The 20,408-nt window shown below is 39.8% G+C and overlaps 1 protein-coding gene across 1 annotated transcript in view; it reads left to right on the plus strand.

Moving 5' to 3' along the window:
• The window catches only part of NYAP2 (neuronal tyrosine-phosphorylated phosphoinositide-3-kinase adaptor 2), a 327,341-nt gene extending 310,796 nt beyond the window's left edge, over positions 1-16,545 (plus strand). Inside the window, exon 6 of the mRNA XM_006890286.1 lies at positions 16,208-16,545. Within this exon, the coding sequence (XP_006890348.1) occupies positions 16,208-16,341 (134 nt within the window). The 3' untranslated portion in view covers positions 16,342-16,545. The remainder of the gene's footprint in view (positions 1-16,207) is intronic.
• The last annotated feature ends 3,863 nt before the right edge of the window (positions 16,546-20,408 follow it).

The following is a 20,408-nucleotide window of genomic DNA, read 5'->3' on the forward strand; positions in this document are numbered from 1 at the left end:
ATTCGGTGACTGGGGTAATAGGGATGGGTGTGTCAGAGGCGGTGCGGTTGGCGCAGGATAGAGCAGGGTTTAGAGCTGTTGTGCATAGGGTAGCTATGAGTCGGAAACGACTCGATGGCACGTAACAACAATGCTGTAAACCTGTGGACTTATTTTCTTCAGCCTCAGTTTGAACTTGCATATTAGTAATTGATGATCTGTCCCTGCACCTGGCCTAGGTTTGACTGCTGATATTGAGCTTCTCCACCAATTTCCTCCACAAATATAGTCAGTCTGATCCTATGCAACCCATTGGGTGAAATGCACATGTAAAGTCATTTTTTGTGTATTTTGGAAAAAGTATCTGCAATGAATAAGTAATTGTAAGTACAAAAGTCAATCATTCTATTTCTAGCCTCATTTTTATCACCAAGCCCATATTTTCCAACTACTTTCTTCTTCATGTCCTACTTTTGCATTCCAGTCACCAATTGTCATTAACACATCCTGATTGCATGTTCAGTCAATTTCAGACTTCCAAATTTGGTGAAAATGCTCAATTTCTTCCTCTTTGGCACTAGATGTAGGAGCATATACTTGAATAATAGTCATGTTAATGGGTCTTCCCTGTATGCATATGGATATTATCCTATCACTCACAACATTGTATTCCAGGATAGAATTTGAAATGGACATTTTGACCATGAATGTAACACTGTTCTTCTGTTTTTCATTCCCTGCATAGCATATCTTATGATTATCTGATTCAAAGTGACCATAGCTGATCCATTGCATCTCACTAATGCCTAATGTATCAATATTCATGTATTCCATTTAATTTTTAATAATATCCAATTTTCCAACATCCAAGCTACAAACATTCCATGTACCAATTGTTAAAAGATGTTTTTTATTGATATTTCCGTATTTCAACTAACTTCCAATCTGGGCATTACCACTACACTACTATAACTCTCCTCATTGTTTAGTGTTCATAGGGTTGTCAAAAGCCTTTTATTTATAAAGTAAATGGCCCATCCTGCTTCCTCCTCTGTCTTAATTAGGAAGCTCCACCAAAGCTTTTCTGGAATTTGACACACCAGTGGAAAAGATTTCAGTATCACAGCAACCCCAAGTAATCACAGTACAGCAAACTGACAGACAAGTGCTGCACCACTTATAACAATGTTCTTCCTAAACACAATCAATAGCAGGCCCAAGCAGCCCTTGGGCGAAACCGAATTTTTAATACCAAGACCTCCCCACGAGTTCCTGTTTACCCACACAGATGCTTCCCACCCAAGCTGATTGTAAACGAGATCAGGTACAGTTAATCAGCTTACATTTGATTGCTAATAAAATTTAGAAATGTCCAAACAGTTCACCTTGGTTTTCAAGTAAATCACAATCATTTTCCCATCATAGGAACCAAGATACGATCTTGAATCAAATCCATCAGAATTTCATCATCATCTTAAAAATAGGTTTGAGGCATTGAACACCAATGATAGAAGACCAGGTGAGTTGTGGGATGATATCAAGGATTTCATCCATAAAGAGAGCAAAAGGTCATTACAAAAGTAGAGGAGAAAGTAAAAAATGGAAACGGATGTAAGAAGAGACTCTAAAGATTACACTGGAACTTCAGGAAGCCAAATCTAAAGGAAAATATGTCCGAGTAAAAGAGCTGAAAGGACAGTTTCAAAGGGCAGCTCAGGAGGACAAAGCAAAGTACTATAATGGAATGTGCAGAGAGCTGGAATTGGAGGATTAAAAGGAAAGACCTCGCTCTGAATTTTCCAAGCTGAAAGAACTGAAAAACAAATTTAGGTCTCATGTCACAATATTGAAAATCCTATGGACAATGTGTTGAATGACTCAGAAAACATCAAAAGAAGATGGAGGGAATTCAAAGAGCCACTGTACCAGAAAGAATTGATTAACACTGAAAAATTTCAGGAAGTACCATACAAACAGGAGCCAATGGTAATGAAAGAGGAAGTGGAAGCTGCACTGAAGACAATGGCAAAAATTAAGGCCCTAGGAATCAATGGAATACCAATTCACTTGTTTCAATTAACAGATGCAGCCTTGGATGTACTTACCAGTCTATGCCAGGAAATTAGGAGGACTGCTGTCTGGCCAACGGATTGGAAGAGGTCTATACTTGTTCCTATTCCCCAAAAGAGTGATCCAACTGGAAGTGGAAATTATCAAACAATACAATCGATATCACATGCTAGCAAAATACTGCTGAAGTTCATTCAAAAATGGCAGACACAGTACATAGATAGAGAATTGCCAGAAGTTCAAGCAAGATTTAGAAGAGGGTATGGCTCCAGGGATATCATTGCTGATGTCAGATTGATCCTGGCTGAAAGTAACAAATACCACAAGAATGTCTAATTTTGCTTTATTGACTATGCAAAGTGTTTGACTGTGTGGATCATGAGAAGTTGTGGCTGACATTGAGAAGAATGGAAATCCCAGAGCACTTGACTGTGCTCATGAGGAACCTATACCGGGACTAGGAGGCTGTTGTGCAAACAGAGCAGGGGAGCACTGCATGGTTTGGTATTGGGAAGGGAGTGTGTCAGGGATGTATTCTGTCTCCATACCTGTTCAAGCTATGTGATAAGCAAATTAACCAAGAAGTTGGACTCTATGAGGAGGAGTGTGGCATCAGGATTAGAGGAAACTCATCAATAACTGGTGTTATGCAGATGACAAAACCTTGCTTGCTGAAAGTAAGGAGGATTTGAAGCATTTGTTGCATAAGGTCAAGGAATGCAACCTTCAATATGGATTGCATCTCAATATCAAGAAAACAAAGACTTTTACCACTGGACCAATAGGCAGTGTCATTATGGATGGCGAAGAGATTGAAACTGTCAACAATTTCATCTTGGATCCACAGTTAACACCTTTGGTATGAGCAGTCAGGAAATAAGGAGACACATTGCTAGAAGTTGTTATTCTTTGGAGAGGGACATGATTCTGGGAAGGGTGGAGGGTTGACGAAGGAGAGGAAGAGCCTCAACCAAGTGGATTGACAAAGTGACTGCTGTAATGGGCTCTTGTGTGTCAGGAAGTGTGAGGATAGTGCAGGATGAGACTGGTTTCAGATCTTTTGTTTATAGGGTCACTATGAGTCATACTCTTAACAACAGCAGCAACAATAAACATACAATAATCCAATGAGATTGTTTAATAATTTTCACTCTGTTGGGTCTTTTATTTTTGCAATGGGAATAAACACAGATCTCTTCCAGTCAGTTTGTCCGGTAGTTGTCCTCCAGACTTCTTGGCACAACCTGGTGAGCACGCCCAGGGAATCACCTGCTTGTTGAAATATGTCAATCAGTATGCTGCCAATTCCTGGAGCCTGAACTTTCTCCTTTATCACCATTGCCTCTTGATCATATGTTGTTTCTTGAAACTCTTTTTTGTTCTTTTTGGTACAGTGACTCTATATACTCCTTCCATCTTTTTTTAATGCTTTCTGGATCATTAAATACTCTGCCCATAGCATCTGTAGTATTACCACTGAGGCTTGAATGTGTTCTTTCGTTCCTTCAACTTAAGAAATGCTGAACAAGTTCAGTCCCTTTATTTGTGGACTCCAGCTCCTTGCAGATCTGAGTTTAGACGAGGTCGTGACACTAGAGACATTATCATCAATGTCAGATGGATCTTGGCAGAAAACAAAGAGCACCAGAGGAATTTCTATGTGTGTTTCATTGACTATGCAAAGGCATTTGACTATGTGGATAACAACATATTATGGCTACACTTGAGGAAAATAGGAATCACAGAACACCTGATCATGTTTATGCAAAACCTCTACTTGGATCATGAAGCAGTCCCCAGAAAAAATCCAGGAAACACTGTATGGTTCAAAATCAGGAAAGGAGTGTTTCAGGGTTGCATCCTGTATCCATACCTATCAATATGTGAAGCATATCTATATGTGGAACAGATCATTCGGGATGCTGGGCTTTATGAAAAGGATGTCGCATCAGAATTGGAAGAAGAGTCATCAACAGTCTCTTCCACTGAAAAAAATTTCTGTATTTTGCCTAGTTAACTATGACTTCTGGTAATCCCTTTTGTAAAAGTGTTGCATTGTGTCCCATAAGGTGTTCCATGGTTGATTATTTAGATATTTTGTATCAGAATTCCCCTTTGCAATTTTCCTGCCAGTACAGGAAAATAATTGTGTCTAGAGATAACAAGTAAGAGGAAAGATTGTCTCCTTAGTATTTGATTTTATTTCTTGTGTGTTGGATTGAACGTGTTTTCTGTGGTGAATATGGACTGAATTTCATTTCTGCTGCTATTCATAGGGGTTTTGTGGACTTGTTATTTCAGAAATGCAAGGTTAGTCTTGCTTCTTAGTCTGTCAAAGCTTCTTAGAAGCTTTGCTGAAACCTGATGTCTTTAAACCATAAAGACTAGGGTGCATCTGATTCAAGTAACGTTTTCTGTTGTTTTTATGTATTTGAAAGTTGGACAATGAATAAGGAAGACCAGAGAGGATTTAATGCCTTCGAGTTGTGGTGTTGGAGAAGAGTACTGAATATCCCACAGACTGCCAAAAGAACAAATACAGGAAATTCAACCAGGATGCTCCTTGGAAGCAAGGATGGTGAAAGTTTATCTCAGAGATGGTTTTCCAATTTTGACACCACCATTTGTTAAAGAGGCTTTCTTTTACCCACTTAACTGATTTTGTCTCCTTGTCAAAAATCAGCTGACCGTAGGTATATGAGCTGATTTATCGGTTCTCAATTCTATTCCATTGACCTATGTGTCTGTCACTGTACCAGCACCATACATAAAATTCAAATCAAAGTGGATCAAGAACCTAGGAGTAAAACCAAGGACTATAAATTTCATCTGATAACAGCTTGGAAGAATTCTAGAGCCTCGAATCCATAATATAAACAGTCTTCCAAGCATCTTTAAAAACCTACAACCAAAAGAGAATAAAATAGATGAACTTCCATATGTCCCAACTATTCCACTGCTTGGAATATACCCTGATAAAATGAGAACTGAAACACAAATGGAAATTTGTACACCAGTGTTCGTAACAGCATTATTCACCATCACAAGAACATGGAAACAACCCAAATGTCCAACCACAATGAATGGATTGAGAAATTATGGTACATTCACACAATGGAATATTATGGTGAACGCAGGAGCAATGATTTTGTAAATTATCATCTAACCTGGGAGGAACTGGAGAACATTATGCTGAGTGGACTAAGTCCCACAAGGATAAATATTGTATAAAACCATTATTATAGAATGAGTATAAGGATCCCAGAGGGCTGGAAGAGGGTAGAAGCAGAGGGCTGAGGATGTGCAGAAGGAGGGGAGATTTAATCACGGGGTCGTACAATTTGATGGGTGGTGGAGTGTGAGGGAATTTGAAAGAATCTGATTTAGAAAACAATGTATTTTAATTTTGTAGATAATCTAGTGTAAAATATTTAAAAATAGATAAATGGGACCTTCTAATAATCAAATCCCTATGCACATCAAAACACTTCTCCAACAGAGTAAAGAGAAAAGCCAGAGTCTAGGAAAAAATATTTGGTAATGACATATCTGATAAAGGACTCATATCTAAAATTTATAGAATACTCCAGCACCTCAACAAGAAAAAGGTCAACAACCCAATCACAAAATGGGCACAGGATAGGAATAGATACCTCACTGAAGAAAACATGCAGATGGCAAACAAACACATGAACAAATGTTCAAAATCCCTACCTCTCAGAAAGATTAAAATAAAAACAACTATGAGATATCATCTCACTGCAGTAACAATAGCAAAGTTCAACGCAACAGTAAATAACAGATGCTGGCGATGTGGAGGAGAGATTGGAACCCTTATTCACTGCTGGTGGGAGTGTAAAATGGTGCAACCACTATGAAAGGCGGTATGGTGCTTTCTCAAAAATTTGGAAATAGACATACAATTGGACCAAGGAATTCCACTGCTAGGAATATATGCTAAAGAAAGCATACAGATATATGAATACCCATGTTTATTGCCACATTATTCACAATAGCAAAGAGATGGAAGCAATCCAAGTGCCATAAACAAATTAATGGATAGATAAATGGTGGTATATTTACACAATGGAATATTACACAATACCGAAAAAAAGGAACTCATAAAATATCACACAACATGAATGACCCTAGAGGACATTATGCTGAGTGAAATATCTCAGTCATGAAAGGACAAATACTACATAACATCACTGTTATAAAACAGGACTGACATGGGAATTGGGGAGAAATGAAGAAAAGAGGGGATAAATAACGGACACTGCATTGTAACTGATGAAGGAAAGAACAGTTTAAAAGGAACATATAATTGGGCGTTATTTGTATGATTACAGTCCAGAATAAGAGGTACATAGCAAAGGGGACTGGGGGAGAAGTGGGAGGAGGTGGAAATTAGGAAACAATGAATGTTGTTGTTGTTTTAAAGTGAACTGGATGGGGAAGGGAGGGAAATGTGCAACACTGAATGAATGAAAGTGCAACTTTTCTGTAAAATGTCATTAAAATCACAATTTAAAAAAGAACGTTTATCCCATGTATTTGGGCATATTTTCTGGAAGGGCCAGTCCTCTGAAAAAAATACATGATGCTGGGGAAAGTACAGTGTCCATAAAAGAGAAGAGGTCTCTTAACAAGACAGATTGCATGATAAAGTGACTCTGACAATGGGCGTGAGCTTGGAAGAGACTGAGAGGGTGGCACAGGATGTCGTACAGTACCAGTCTGTTCACCGAGTCGCTGAGTCAGAGTTGGCTCAGGGTCAAAGCCCTGATGTAGAAATTGGGAGTGGTCACGTCTCTACTTTCTGAAAGGAAAGAGAGCTCAGATTCTCACAACAGCAGTGGGAGAACTTATAGCAATACTGAGGGACATAATGCTGAAGAGAAACAGAATTATTCTTAAAGGAAAAATGATAAATGATTCTCTGATTATTTTTTAAAGCAATGAATGGTTATATTCATTAAAAATAAGAAGAAAGAACTAATGCAAAATACAGCCCAGTGAGTAATGCCAGAATAAAAAATTTAGACTGATGATAAAGGGAATAAAGAGTAATGATGTAACTTTAAAGACTAAGGTGTGCCTGATCCAAGCCATGGTATTTTCAATTGCTTCCTATCCATCTGACAGTAAGAATGACAGTAAAAGAGTCACTGTTTTTGAATTGTGATGTTGTCTAAAAGGACTGACTGTCCCATAGATTGCCAGGAGAACAAATCTGCCTTTCAGGAAGTACAGCCAGGTTGCTCCTTAGAAGTGAGGATGCCATAGGCTTAGGATGTGTCAGGAGGCATGTTGTCCTTGGAAAAACATACCATGGTGGGAAAGGTGGAGGGTGGCAGAAAGAAAGCAAGACCCTCAACAAGATGGATTGACACAGTGACTGTGTGACAATGGGAGGGGACAAATCAGAGATTGTGTGGAAGGGGCAGGATAGAGCAGGGTTCAGATACATTGCTTATAGGATCACCGTGAGTCACTATGGACTTGATGGCAACTGACAATAACAATGATGATAAGTGTTTGGTCTGATAACATATGAGGATAATGTCTTGAGAAGGGTTTATTAATTCAATGCAGTATACATCATTCCTCCCCTTCTTTTCTGTCTTCCTTCAACCCTGATGTCAGTCCCATTTTACAACAGTGGACCTATGCAATATTTGTCCTTTTGTAACTGAGATATTTCACTCAGCATAATGTCCATCAGGGTCACCCATTTGGTATAATATTTTATGAATTCCTTATTTTTCAATGCTGCATAATATTCCACTGAAAGAAAGTATTCCAATTGCATAGTATTCCATTAAAGAAAGAGTTTCTCCTTTGGTGTAAGAACTTGTACTATTCTCTTGATAGAACGAGTTGTTCTCAGGGGTGAAAAGCTATACTTTAGACCTCTTCCTGGTATATATCTATTCTGTTTTTGAGCAGTCCTCATAAGCATTGGCAATTTTTCTGTTAGCAAACTTCAGGATGAGAACTTAATGTGTCCAGTGGGATGCCTCCTGACCTACAGTATTTGAGTATCAAAAAGCAGTACATGTCAACAGTTAAGTGATCCTGGACAGTTGAAAAAAGATGTCACCATGTGGAGAACCTCTAAAAATCTTCATTTTTTCAGTAAGATCTTTGCTGATTTTGTGGACTTTGGGCAATTATTTACACTCTAGAATTATTGATGGTCCTAAACGTCCTAAGAATTTGTTTCATCTAGTAGCTCTCACAAATGCCAAAATAGCTGTTGTTGTGCGTCATCGAGTCAGATCCATAGCTGACCCCGTGTCTCTTCACCCCAATGAGTTTCCAGGGCAGTAAATCTTAGGAGAGATTTCCTATCTTTGTCCTATAGGTAAATTTGAACTGCATGCCTTTGTGATTCAGCCCAGCTTCTTGCTACTAGGTCGCCAGAGATCCTGGATATATTTAAGTGAAGGATTTTAGAAAGCCAAGAGGAAGTAAAATGAGTGAAATAATGGAAAAATAGAAATTTCATTGGGTCCTTACTACATGACACCATTAAGAAGCAATATTACAAGTGTGTATGTAGGTGCGTGTATTAAAATGTCAGTTCCAGCCTATTGCTGGCATTAGATTAATAATTCTTAGAAACTGTGCTGTAATTCTGAAGGCACGTGGTTCAAATCCATCAGCTGCTCCATGGGAGAAGGATGAGTAATCTCCTTCTCAAGGAAACTGCTTCTGAAAATCCACTGAAGGGTCAGCTATGGGCCAGTTACGACTCAATGGTGCACAACAAAAACAACAACACTCCTTAGTATCTGCTATTAAATAAAGTGAAGACAGGATTAGAATGCCTATCAGACTCTGCAACTAGCCCACAGTGTTGTTGACTGATATTTTTATGTTTCCTGAGTCCCCTGGTGGCACAATTGTTAACAACTGTAGTCTGCTTGGTTCCATGGTCAACACTCTTGGCACCAGTAGCCAGGAAATAAAAAAAAAAGTATTGCGATGGGAAAGTCTGCTGTTAGGGACCTCTCCAGGGTACTGAAGAGCAATGGTGTCACTCTGGAGACTAAGGTGCATCTGAACCAGGCTATGGTCTTTGCAATCACTTGTTATGCATCAGAGAGTTGGATAATGACTAAGGAGGATAGAAGGAGAATTGATGCCTTTGAGCTGTGGTGCTGGAGAAGAGTATTGAATGTACCATGGACTGCCAAGAAAACAAACAGATTCATCCTAGAGAGGGTTAAACTGGGCTGCTCCTTGGAGGTAAGGATTCTGAGGCTCCATCTGGCATACTTTGAACATGTTGTTAGGAGGGACAGGTCGTTGGAGAAGGACATCATGCTTGGGAGGGCGGAGGGACAGTGCAAAAGGGGAAGGCCCTCTATGAGGTGGATTGATTCAGTGACTGGGGTAATAGGGATGGGTGTGTCAGAGGCAGTGCGATTAGCACAGGATAGAGCAGGGTTTAGGGCTGTTGTACATAGGGTCGCTATTTGTCGCAAGCAACTCGATGGCATGTAACAACAACAACAACCTGAAAGGTTGGCAGTTCAAACCCATCCAGATGTGCCTGGCCATACAGGGTTTGTGTGGCCCTTCTGAAAGGCCAGGACCTTGAAAATCCCACGTAGCAGTTCTCTTCACCCATGGGATCACTATGAGATATGAGTGATAGAGTATCACCTATCAACACTTTAAATTTCCACATACAATAGCAGGCTTTTGCTGCTGCTGCTGCTGCTGCTGTTAGGTGCTGTCAAGTCTATTGCAAATCAAAGTTCCCCATGTGAGAGCATAGACCTGCTCCGTGGTGTTTTCTTTGTTCTGATCTTTATAGAACCAGATCATATTGTCAGATCATCCTCACGCATATAGCTAATTGGGTTTGAACAGCCAATTTCTTGCTTAATAGTCCAAGCTTTGTCTTACCAGGGCTCCTCAATGGGGGCTAGAGGTAAATATTGCATTACCTAAAGTGATCTAATGAACAGGATTTTGACTTGCATCCAAAGGGCGTAAACCAGGTCACGATGATATTGGGAGTTTGTTTGGATTTGGGTGAGGTTTAGTCTGTATGTTAGAGATAGCAGTGTCTATATTTGAAAGGAGCTAATGAAGTCTGGGCTGACTAGAAACCTAGCAGGGGAAATTAATCCTTAAGTACATTTGGTAAGGTAAAAGGCCTTCAAGTCTGTCACTCGTTGGATAATCCCTTCAACATAAACTTCAAAAGAGCCTTGCAGCAAAGAAATATTATTTGTCATCCTTTCCTAGGAGAAATATTGAATTTTCTGACTCCGAATGACTAAATAGACATTCCGGTAATGAAATATAAGGAAACATTATTAATCCCTATTGACCAGGATTCTGATGGGTGTTTTACCTGTTATTTCATAGAATGAGAGATTATTCCCTAAGGTATGCAAGGAATTTAGGCTAATTCAGAAGCTAAAATAAATGGCATTCTTATATTTGAACAACTTGAGGAAGGTTCCAGTGGCATTGCCAAGTGTTGGTTGGCAGATATTAGAAGTAGCTTCACAAATCCGAGGGCTGGAAAGAGGTTCTGCAAGCTCCAAGATTCCTCTAATATAGTTTCTAAATGTCACATTAATTTGACAAAGAATCATGTCTTTAGTAAATGCACAGCCAGACCTGGTCTTGACACAGATTCTATAGCACATCCTACTTATGATTGACATAGTGACTACTGCAAAGGGCTCGACTGTGTCAGAAAGTGTGAGATGCCACAGGATAGAACAGGGTTCCGATCTTTTGTTCATAGGGTCTTATGGGTCATACTCAACTCAACAACACCTAACAACAACATAACAATAACAACTTATGTAACATTCTGATTTTTCCAGGCTGGGCCAGTCTGTGGAAAAGGACATTGTGCTTGAGCAAATGGAGAGGGTGAGCAAAAGAGACAAAGACCCTTAAGGATATGAATTGACACACTGACTGCAGCAATGCCCTGAGATTGGGAGAATGAGCACTGGGCGAGCTTTCCTACAATTGTTATGAACTAGCAACAACATCTAAAAAGAACATTTTAAAAAAACCTCCATTTTAAAACTATGAAGAAGTTATTTTTAAAAGCACTTGATATGTACAAATAACTGTATTAAGGAAAAGGCTCGAGAAATCAAAAAGTTTGTTAAAGGAAACATACTGATTGGTTCAGATATCTGTTTTAAGAATGTATGAATAAAGAAATCATGGCCTGTGTAATTAGACAGAAACTAAAATTCCAATTGGTATAGAATCTGGGTCCTTTTGTTCACCAGACTTAAGGGAAAAGTTAAGAACGCTGAGACCCAGGACTCTAAATTGTCAACTGGTAGCATTTATGACTAATTCTCTTGGTGACCTATTGGTAAGAAGCTGCACCGCAATGCTGAAGGCACATAATTGGAATCTACTAACTGCCCTGCAGGAGAAGATGACCACTTTCCTGCCATGCAATTAATTGTTTCTGAAAATCTGCTTGAGGGTCAGTTATGGGTTGGTTCCATCCTGCCAGCACCCAACAACATAATAACTAATTCTATAACTATAAAGAGAACTCAGTGGCATAATGTGCTACCTGTTGCATTGTTAAGCAAAAGGTCAGTAGCTCATATCCACTAGCTTCTCTAAGGAAGAATGATGGGCAATTTCCCCCTGTGAAAATGTACAATCTTGGAAACTCAATAAATGTTCACACTGGACAATAAATAAGGATGACAGAAGAATTTATGCCTTTGAACTGTGGTGTTAGAAACGAGTACTGAATATTTCATGGGCTACCAAAAGAACAAACAGATAGATCTTGGAAAAGGTTAAGCCAGAATGTTCCTTGAAGGCAAAGGTGATGAAGCTTTGTCTCACATATTTTGGACATGTTGCTAGGAGAGGTTATTCCTTGGAGAAGGACATCATGCTTGGCAAGGTGGAGGAACAGTGAAAAAGAGGAAGACATTCAACCAGGTGGACTGACACAGTAACAGCAGCAAAGGGCTTGAGAGTGTCAGAGATTATGAGGACGGCACAGGATAGGACAGGGTTCAGATGTGGCTGTTCATGGGGTCACTATGAGTCACGGTCAACTCTATGGCACCCAACAACAACACGGATCAGGACATTTGATAGCACAGAGATTTATAGCTATAACAATTTTCCTTAGGAGTATACGTCATTTTAGCATAGCCCTACTCTCCTCAAAACAGACACTAAAAATCTAAAAACTAATATAAACGTTGGTGATGAGTTCTTTTTAAGAGACTCCTCCTCTTAAATAAGATATTTTCAAATACATTTTAAAATCAATGGCCGCTGCTTCCCTCTCTGGTCATCCATGTTAGATAAAGGAACGGCTCTCACCCCTCCACTCTAGACTCCAAAGCTTCCTGCCCGTGAGCAAGGCAGCTAAGTTGGGCTTTTTGAATAGAGAAATTGTTTTAAGATTGCTCATTACGTCTTAAAGAAGGTAGTTACAAAATTTCTTGCAAATCCAGAGAACTTGGAGAGAAAATATTGAAAACATGATGAAATATTCAGTTTGGGTTTTTTAAATACTCAGTTTTAAGGAAATGGCATTGTCTTAATTATTATGAGAACTAATTAGCAAATCCTCTGTCATCATGTGTGTTCTGACTTATAACCACCCAGTAGGAGCAGATATGTTGTTGTTATGTGTCGTCAAGTCACCTGTGACTCATAGCAACACTATGTACAACTGCTCTGAAGCCTGCCCTGTCCTGAGCCAATCTCACTAATTCCGACACACCAACCCCCAGTGGCCCTGTTACTGTATCAATCCATTTCATCTGGGGTCTTCCTCTCCTGCAGTGTCCCTCCACCCTCCTCAGCTTGATATCCTTCTTCAAGGACTGGTCCCTCCAGGCCATGTGTCCAAAGTATTTGAGACGGAGCTTCAAAATCCTAGCCTCCAAGGAGAAACTTGGTTTCACCCTCTCCAAGTGAGACCTTTTTGTTTTCTTGGCAATCCATGGTGTGTTCAAGTCTCTTTCTTGTCAAGCATCACAATTAGAAGGAGTCATTTCTTCTTCTGTCATCCTCAGTCCCCGCTCTCACGCATAGCAAATACCATGGCCTGGATTAGGTGCATCTTGGTTTCTAGACTGACATTGTTGCTTTTCAGCCCTCTGGAGAGGTCCCTGGTGGCAGATTTTTCCCAATGCAATTTGTCTTTTGATTTTCTGACTGCTGATGTTAAGAGTGTTGATTGTAGAACTGAGCAAGCTGTAATTGTTAACAATTTCAATCTCTTCTCTATCAATCATGGTATTCCCAATTGGCCCAGTGGTGAGACTCTTTGTCTTCTTGTTGTTGAACTCCAATCCATAGTGAAGACTACAGTCCTTGACATTCTGTAGCAAGCACTTCAGGTCTTCTTCAGTTTCAGCAAGCAAGGTTGTGTCATTTGCACATTGCAGGTTGTTAATGAGTCTTCCTCCAATCCTGATGCCACATTCCTCCTCATAAAGCCCTGCTTCTCAAATGATCTGTTCTGCAAATAGATTGACAAGGTATGTAGACAGGATGCATCCCTAACACACTCCATTCCTAATTTTGAACCATGCAGAGTTTATCTGCTCTGTTCTGAGGACTGCTTCCTGGTCCAAGTATAGGTTTTGCATAAGTACAATCGCTTGTTCTGGGATTCCCATCTTTCTCAAGTTTAGCCACAATTTATTGTGATTCACACAGTCAAATGCCTTTGCATAGTCAATGAAACACAGATAGACATTCTTTTGGTACTCCCTGCTCTCAGCCACGCCACAGATATAGTGGCATAAAAATGAATGAGAGAAAGGAAAATAGAAAATATTCAGAGGCTGTGTAAGACATTTGGAACTCTAAGAGCCCTGTGGCCCAAAGCTAAAATGATTCATCTGAAATAGCCATGCCACTTATTCTTTCCCCTGACTGGGTCTCCTCACTCTAGTAATCTCTCAGTAATCAGCCCCCCAAATGGAGTAAGAAGACCCCATGAACAAGGCCCATCCTGTCGTGATCTGTTCTTTATCCCTCAGGAGCTAATACATTTTGGAAGCAATTACTATAAAATGATTTCATCATCTGTCAATGATCAGCCAATATCTAAAATATTGGGTAAGTAAATGTACGTGTTGTTGTTGTTGTTATGGGCCATCAAGTCACTTGCGACTCATAGCGACCCTATGTACAAGAGCCCCAAACGCCGTTCTATCCTGTGCCAGTCTAGTCATCTCAAACGCACTCATTCCCACCACTCCACTCACAGAATTGATCCGTCTCATCGAGGGTTTTCCTCTCCTGCGCCATCCCTCCACTCTGCCAAACATAATGTCATCTGCATAACGCAGGTTGTTGATGACTCTTCCACCAATCCTGATGCCACATTCCTCCTCATACAGCCCAGGGTCTCTCGGATGATCTGTTCTGCATACAGATTGAAAAGGTATAGAGACAGAATACATCCCTAATGAACCCCCTTCTTATTTTGAACCATGTAGTGTCTCCTTGTTCTGTTCTGACAACTGCCTCTTGGTCCAAGTATAGGTTTCGCATTAGCACAATCAAATTTTCTGGGATTCCCATTCTTCTCAGAGTCAGCCACAGCTTGTTGTGATCCACACAGTCATAAACCTTTGCATAGTCAATGAAGCACAGACAGACATTCTTCTGGTATTCTTTGCTTTCTGCTAAGATCCATCTGACATTAGCTATAATATCCCTAGTACCACGACCTCTTCTAAATCCAGCCTGCGCATCTGGCAGTTCTCTGTTGATATATTGTTCCAAACGTTTTTGGATAATTTTCAGCAGAATCTTGCTTGCGTGTGATATGATATTGTTTGATAATTTCCACACTCTGTTGGGTCACCTTCCTTTGGAGTGGGAACAAATATTGATCTTTCCAGTCTGTCGGCCAGCAGGCTGTCCTCCAGATTTCTTGACACAACTTAGTGAGCACATCCAGGGCCAGTGTCTGTTTGTTGAAATATGTCATTTGGTATGGCGCCAACTCCTGGAGCCTTCTTTTTTGTCAATTCCTTCACAGCAATTTGAACTTCCTCCTTCATGACTATAGGTTCTTGGTCATATGCCATTTCATGAAATTCTTCTGTGTCAGCCAAGTCCTTCTGCTACAGTGACTCTGTGTATTCCTTCCATCTTCTCTTGATACTTCCTGGATCGTTTAACATTCTACCCAAAGTATCCTTTAGTATTGTGACCCATGGCTTGAATTTGTTTTTTAACTTCTTCAGCTTAAGAAACGCTGAGCAAGTTCAGCCCTTTTGATTTTCTGACTTCAGCTCTCTGCACATTTCATTATAGCATCTTTGCTTTGTCGTCCCGAGCTGCCTTTTGAAATTTTCTGTTCAGCTCTTTGATTTCTTGGTTTCTTCCTCTAGCTTTGGCTTCTTGGAGCTCTAATGTAATAGTCAGAGTCTCATCTGACATCCTTCTTGGTCTTTTCTTCTTCTTCAGCCTTTGTAATGATCTTTTGCATTCTTCATGGATGATTTTCTTGATATTTTCCCTGAGCTCATTTGGTCTACACTCATTGGTGCTCAAGGTCTCAAACCTGTCCTGAGATGGTTTTGAAATTTGAGTGGGACAGACTTAGGTCAAATTTTGGTTCCTGTGGACTTGATTTAATTTTCCTCAACTTCAGCTTGAACTTGCATATGAGTGGTCTGTCCCACAATCAGCACCTGGCCTGGTTTTCACTGCTGATACTGAGCTTCTCCACCGAGTCTTTCCACAAGTGTAATTGATTTGATTCCTATGCATATCATCATGTGAAATCTATGTGTATAGCCTGCGTTTACGTTTCTTAGAGCAATGAGTAAATCATTGAATGTGCAGAATTCTATCATTCTATCTCCAGCCTAGTCTTTACTATTAACATAAAGATGAACACTTTGAATTCAGTTGTCAGCCCCAGGAAAGAAGGGCTTGGTATGTCTACCCAGTTACACCTAGAAAACCCTAAGGAGGAAAAGCAAAACCAATACAAACAAGCCTACACTACAGCACACAGTAAAATCGTGAGTCACAGGCAACTCGATGGCAGTGGGCTTTGCTACTTAGCAAAGCAAAATCGCAATGTCATTTCTTTACTGTAGAGCTTCAACAGCTAACGTGCTGTCTTTCTTCCTGTTCACAGAGTCGAAGGTCAGCTGCAAGTTAGGCCGCTCAGCGTCCACGTCAGGGGTGCCTCCTCCATCAGCTACTCCTCTCAGGCAAGCCAGTGACCTGCAACAGAGCCAGGTACCATCATCGTTAGCCAATCGTGATTGACTTCCTGTGATGCTGTAACATGCCAAACGCTTCCCACCTCTGTCTGTTGTGTGTCGCTGTAGACAACCCTCACATCCGCTTTCCTTTTTCTATGTGTGGATGGGTGGGTGGGATGAGCTGTGCAATCTGTGTTTTCATTCAAAAATGAAAAGTCTATCTACTCTGTGACTGGTGAAACTTTCTTTGATGTTTGTGATCAAATCGGTTTCTGGTTGTGTTTTTTTTTTTTTTTTTAATTTTTTGTCTCTGGTTTCCATCATTCTGTAATATAAATGTAGTAAATTTGTACTCTGTGTATTGGCTTAGTGGTTATTTTAAAAAAAAATTCTTTCTCTTTTCTGTGTTTTCTGTATTTTTATACTGTCTGAAAATTTATCAACATTTGATAAATTTATCTACTTTGTTTTATGTAGATTTCTTTTTAAATGTTTTGTCCACAATATTTGCACAGATGTTGTCAATGAATGTGTATATAACTCTTAGCTCTTATCCTGTTAGACTGTAATATCTGTGGCAATTTCACGTTTCCTTTTAATTTGCTTGAAGCATGATTGTAAGCCACTGTGAATATCAATGTCCTTATAAATATTCATATCCCAACTCTCCCGGATTAAATATGGCAGCTAGCCTTTCTTCCTTCTTAGGCCATAGAGAGACACATTGGGTAACTAGATAGTATAGGGTATTTACCAAAACATGAAGGTTAATAAGGAAACCTTACACAAATGAGTTTTCTCTTTCATGCAAACGTATCAGAAATGGTTTCCAAAAGGGAATGTAAGTGTCTTTGCATGGTAAATGGGATCTCCATCTTCCATGGAGACAAGAGGCAAGAAATAAAAGCATAAAGTCAACTATTACTTAATCCTTTATAGTATGATATCTTGCTCTTATATTCATTTGAGTGCATGGTTGTGTATGGAGAACTCTGTAGGGGGCAAAACTGTGTACACATGAATGTCCTTTCTGTAATTTGGTCAATAAGAATTCCATACGTTGACTTCATTGTAAACTTGAATTGCTGCTGTTGTTAATTGCTATGGGGCAATCCTGGAATGGTGTCTCTCTGACCCCCAACTTTCTTTGCATCCATGAAACTCTTCTAAAAAAAGTAAATGATAACCTTTCCATGGAGTAAATGTTCTTTCCATAGGAGTTCCCCATTCCTGATTATTATTACATATTTGGTTATTAAAATGCCACACTATTTTGAAAACATAACAAGGCAGAATAATTCCGTCTTTTTCTCCAAATAAGAGATGGTGTGCTTCTTAGTGCCTTGCTCTGACTTACATAAGTGTATGGTTTGGTTGATAAAAATGTGGAATATCTACAAACTCCAGAGATAAGAGATTGTTCTCAAGGGCATCTCAAGTGTAATTTAGAATTTTTTTTTAGTCTTTGTTTAAAACGTTAAATGATTTTCTAAATGAATGCAGCCAGGTCGGACACTTTTGGATACAAAAGACTATGACAAAGAGTTAATAAATATGTGATGATGTGGTTAACGTCACGAAGGGAAATATTCACCTTGATTGATAAAGGCAATTTTTAAAAGCACTAGATTTACCAATAAAGAAATTCTGAGCATACATTTGGAGGCGAAAGGGAAAGACTTTTACAAATTGACTGAAGATTATATATATAATTAGTTTTCCAAGTACATAGTCTGTACATTTTTTGTTTTTTAATATTTTGAGGGTGGGTTTTCATCTAATTATATTTATAGCTATTTCATCCTAAGTAACTTCAACTTTCAATGAAAGCAGTTCCATAAGAAGATAAGTGTTCAAAAAATGTATTTCAACCTCAGTGCCTTTGTGTTATTAATATTTGTTCATTCGATGAGATTCTTTTCATCCTACAAATGATAGTAACACAAGAAAGCTCTCGCACCACTTGTACGGTGTTGGCTTCCTTACCGATTTGTAAAAGTTCTGGCCCAGAAGAATGTGTTAGAGATGGGTTGTTAGAGCTACAAAATAGAAGAGAGGCTTGTGAATGTCTCTCCTGTGAAGTGTGACCACGTGTAGTTTTATTACATTATTGTGTTCTGGAACTAAAAGGAGGAGCATAGCTTGAGAGAGGCTTCCTTTGCACTATTATGACTGACTCAGGATAGGACAGGCTTCAGAAGGGCTGTTGTCAGAGGGTTGCTACGAGTCACAGGAGATCTGGTGACACATAACAATAACAAAGTCAATAAATATAAGATCAATGAAGGTTCCTTTCTCACCTAATGGTCATGACTAAGCTATCTCTTAATGTTACAACCAGGAAGAGATAACGTTTTGCTCAGTAAACCAAGGCAGTGAGTGGTCAAAGATGCTTATTTGAATGTGCTGAGTGTGAGATACACCAACTAGAGAGATACAAGTGATATCTAGCAAATGTAAACAAATGTATAAGCACTTGGCTACTCTTTAGGTATTTTTGCAAACTCCAGCAATCTTAATACTTATATAAACACAGAATTCTTAATAAGTTATTAACAGATTTCAAAAGAGAACACGTGTTACAATGGTAGAAACACTCAGTTACAAACCCAAAGATAAATGGCCTGGACCCAGCCGCAACTCTGCAGGAGAAAAGGCCTGGTGACCTGCTCCCAGAAGGATTGCACCCAGGAAGTCCGTGAGACAGTTCCACCAGCCCTGCAGAGTCAATATCAACATAACCAGACACAACAATGAAAGGAGATTTCCATTAGGCTCTTAATGTCAAACCATGTGATTGATATTTTTAAAAAATATCATTGAAAAAAACTAATTTTTAAAGAAATAAAAGCAAAAAAGAGTTCTTTTCGGCTAAACCTTAAATAATTCCAATGATCTACTTAGCACACTGGCCTCAAGAAGCGGGTGTCTTCTCAGTCATCCCTCGAAACATTGTCTCTCCCAGAGAGGGAGCATAGGTTTCTACTCTGATAAGCTCCCATTTGGTCTCTTTAGTTTCATGGCCCTGTTTCATTTTCTACCACTTCATGGAAGAGTTGATGCTTCTGGGAAAGGGTTGTAGGTGACACACTTGACACTGTCTCATTTCTGGACATGCTAAGATGGGGCAATACTGACTAAGAGTGCCCTGTGGAGACTAAGACCAGTGGTGACACCCAGAGCTTCTAGGCGAGTCTAGGGGCCATAGTGACAGAATGTGAAGTGAGCCCAAAGAATGTAGGGCTAAGAGTGACAAGCGACTTCCAGAGGGTCCAAGGTCAAAAGTGGCTAAGAAGTCCCCAGGAAGCCTAGGACCAAGACGGCGGACCATGGCCCGGTGACAGCAATAGTCACTAATTCCTATTAGTGACTGGCTTTCCCACCACACAGGGAGGGTCTAATGCCAATAGTGGCTGCCCACTGCTGGAGTGTGTGTACAGACAAAGGTGATGGCAATGGCAAGCTAGCTTCGTAATCGACTGTAGCCATCGATCACAGCAAACACGAGATCTGTAGGTCTCAATGAGCTCTTCTGACGGGGACTTTGACAATATGAGGAAGGATGAGAAGCTCAGGAAAGAAGTCATGTATGAGTTCTAAAAGAATTAGGCAGCCATTCTCTAGTCAGCAAATGCTCTAACCTCTTCCTCCCTTCCTCCTTTGCTGCTTTCTTGCTTTCCGACGCCCTCCTTCCTGAGTACACGCTGAGGGGACCACGATCCTTCATCAGGATGCAGTCACAGGTTTTGACATTTGTCAAAATGCAAATCTTTGAAAATGAAACTGACTTTCTGGAACTGTGATTAAGACTGTTTTTTCTTTTCTTAGTTATGAGAATACAATTCTATGTTGTTCTTGCTTACCACGGAGGTAATTCTGACTCATGGCAAACCCATGTGGGTGTAGTAGAGCTATTCCACAGTTTTAAAAAGGTCACCTTTAGAAATCAGATGGCCAGGCTCAATTTCTGAGGTGAGTTAGAGTGGTTTAAACTACCACTCAGTAGTTAATCATTTGTGCCTTTTAACAACAACTAAATACGTAAAAACAATACATTTATCTGGGAGCACATGCCACATTTTCTCTCTCTTCCACTCTCCCCTCCCCTCCCCTCCTCCCCCCTCTTCATTC

Source organism: Elephantulus edwardii, unplaced genomic scaffold (assembly GCF_000299155.1).
Source record: "Elephantulus edwardii isolate Elephantulus edwardi_28Jun2011 unplaced genomic scaffold, EleEdw1.0 scaffold00087, whole genome shotgun sequence".
Lineage (NCBI taxonomy): Eukaryota > Metazoa > Chordata > Mammalia > Macroscelidea > Macroscelididae > Elephantulus > Elephantulus edwardii.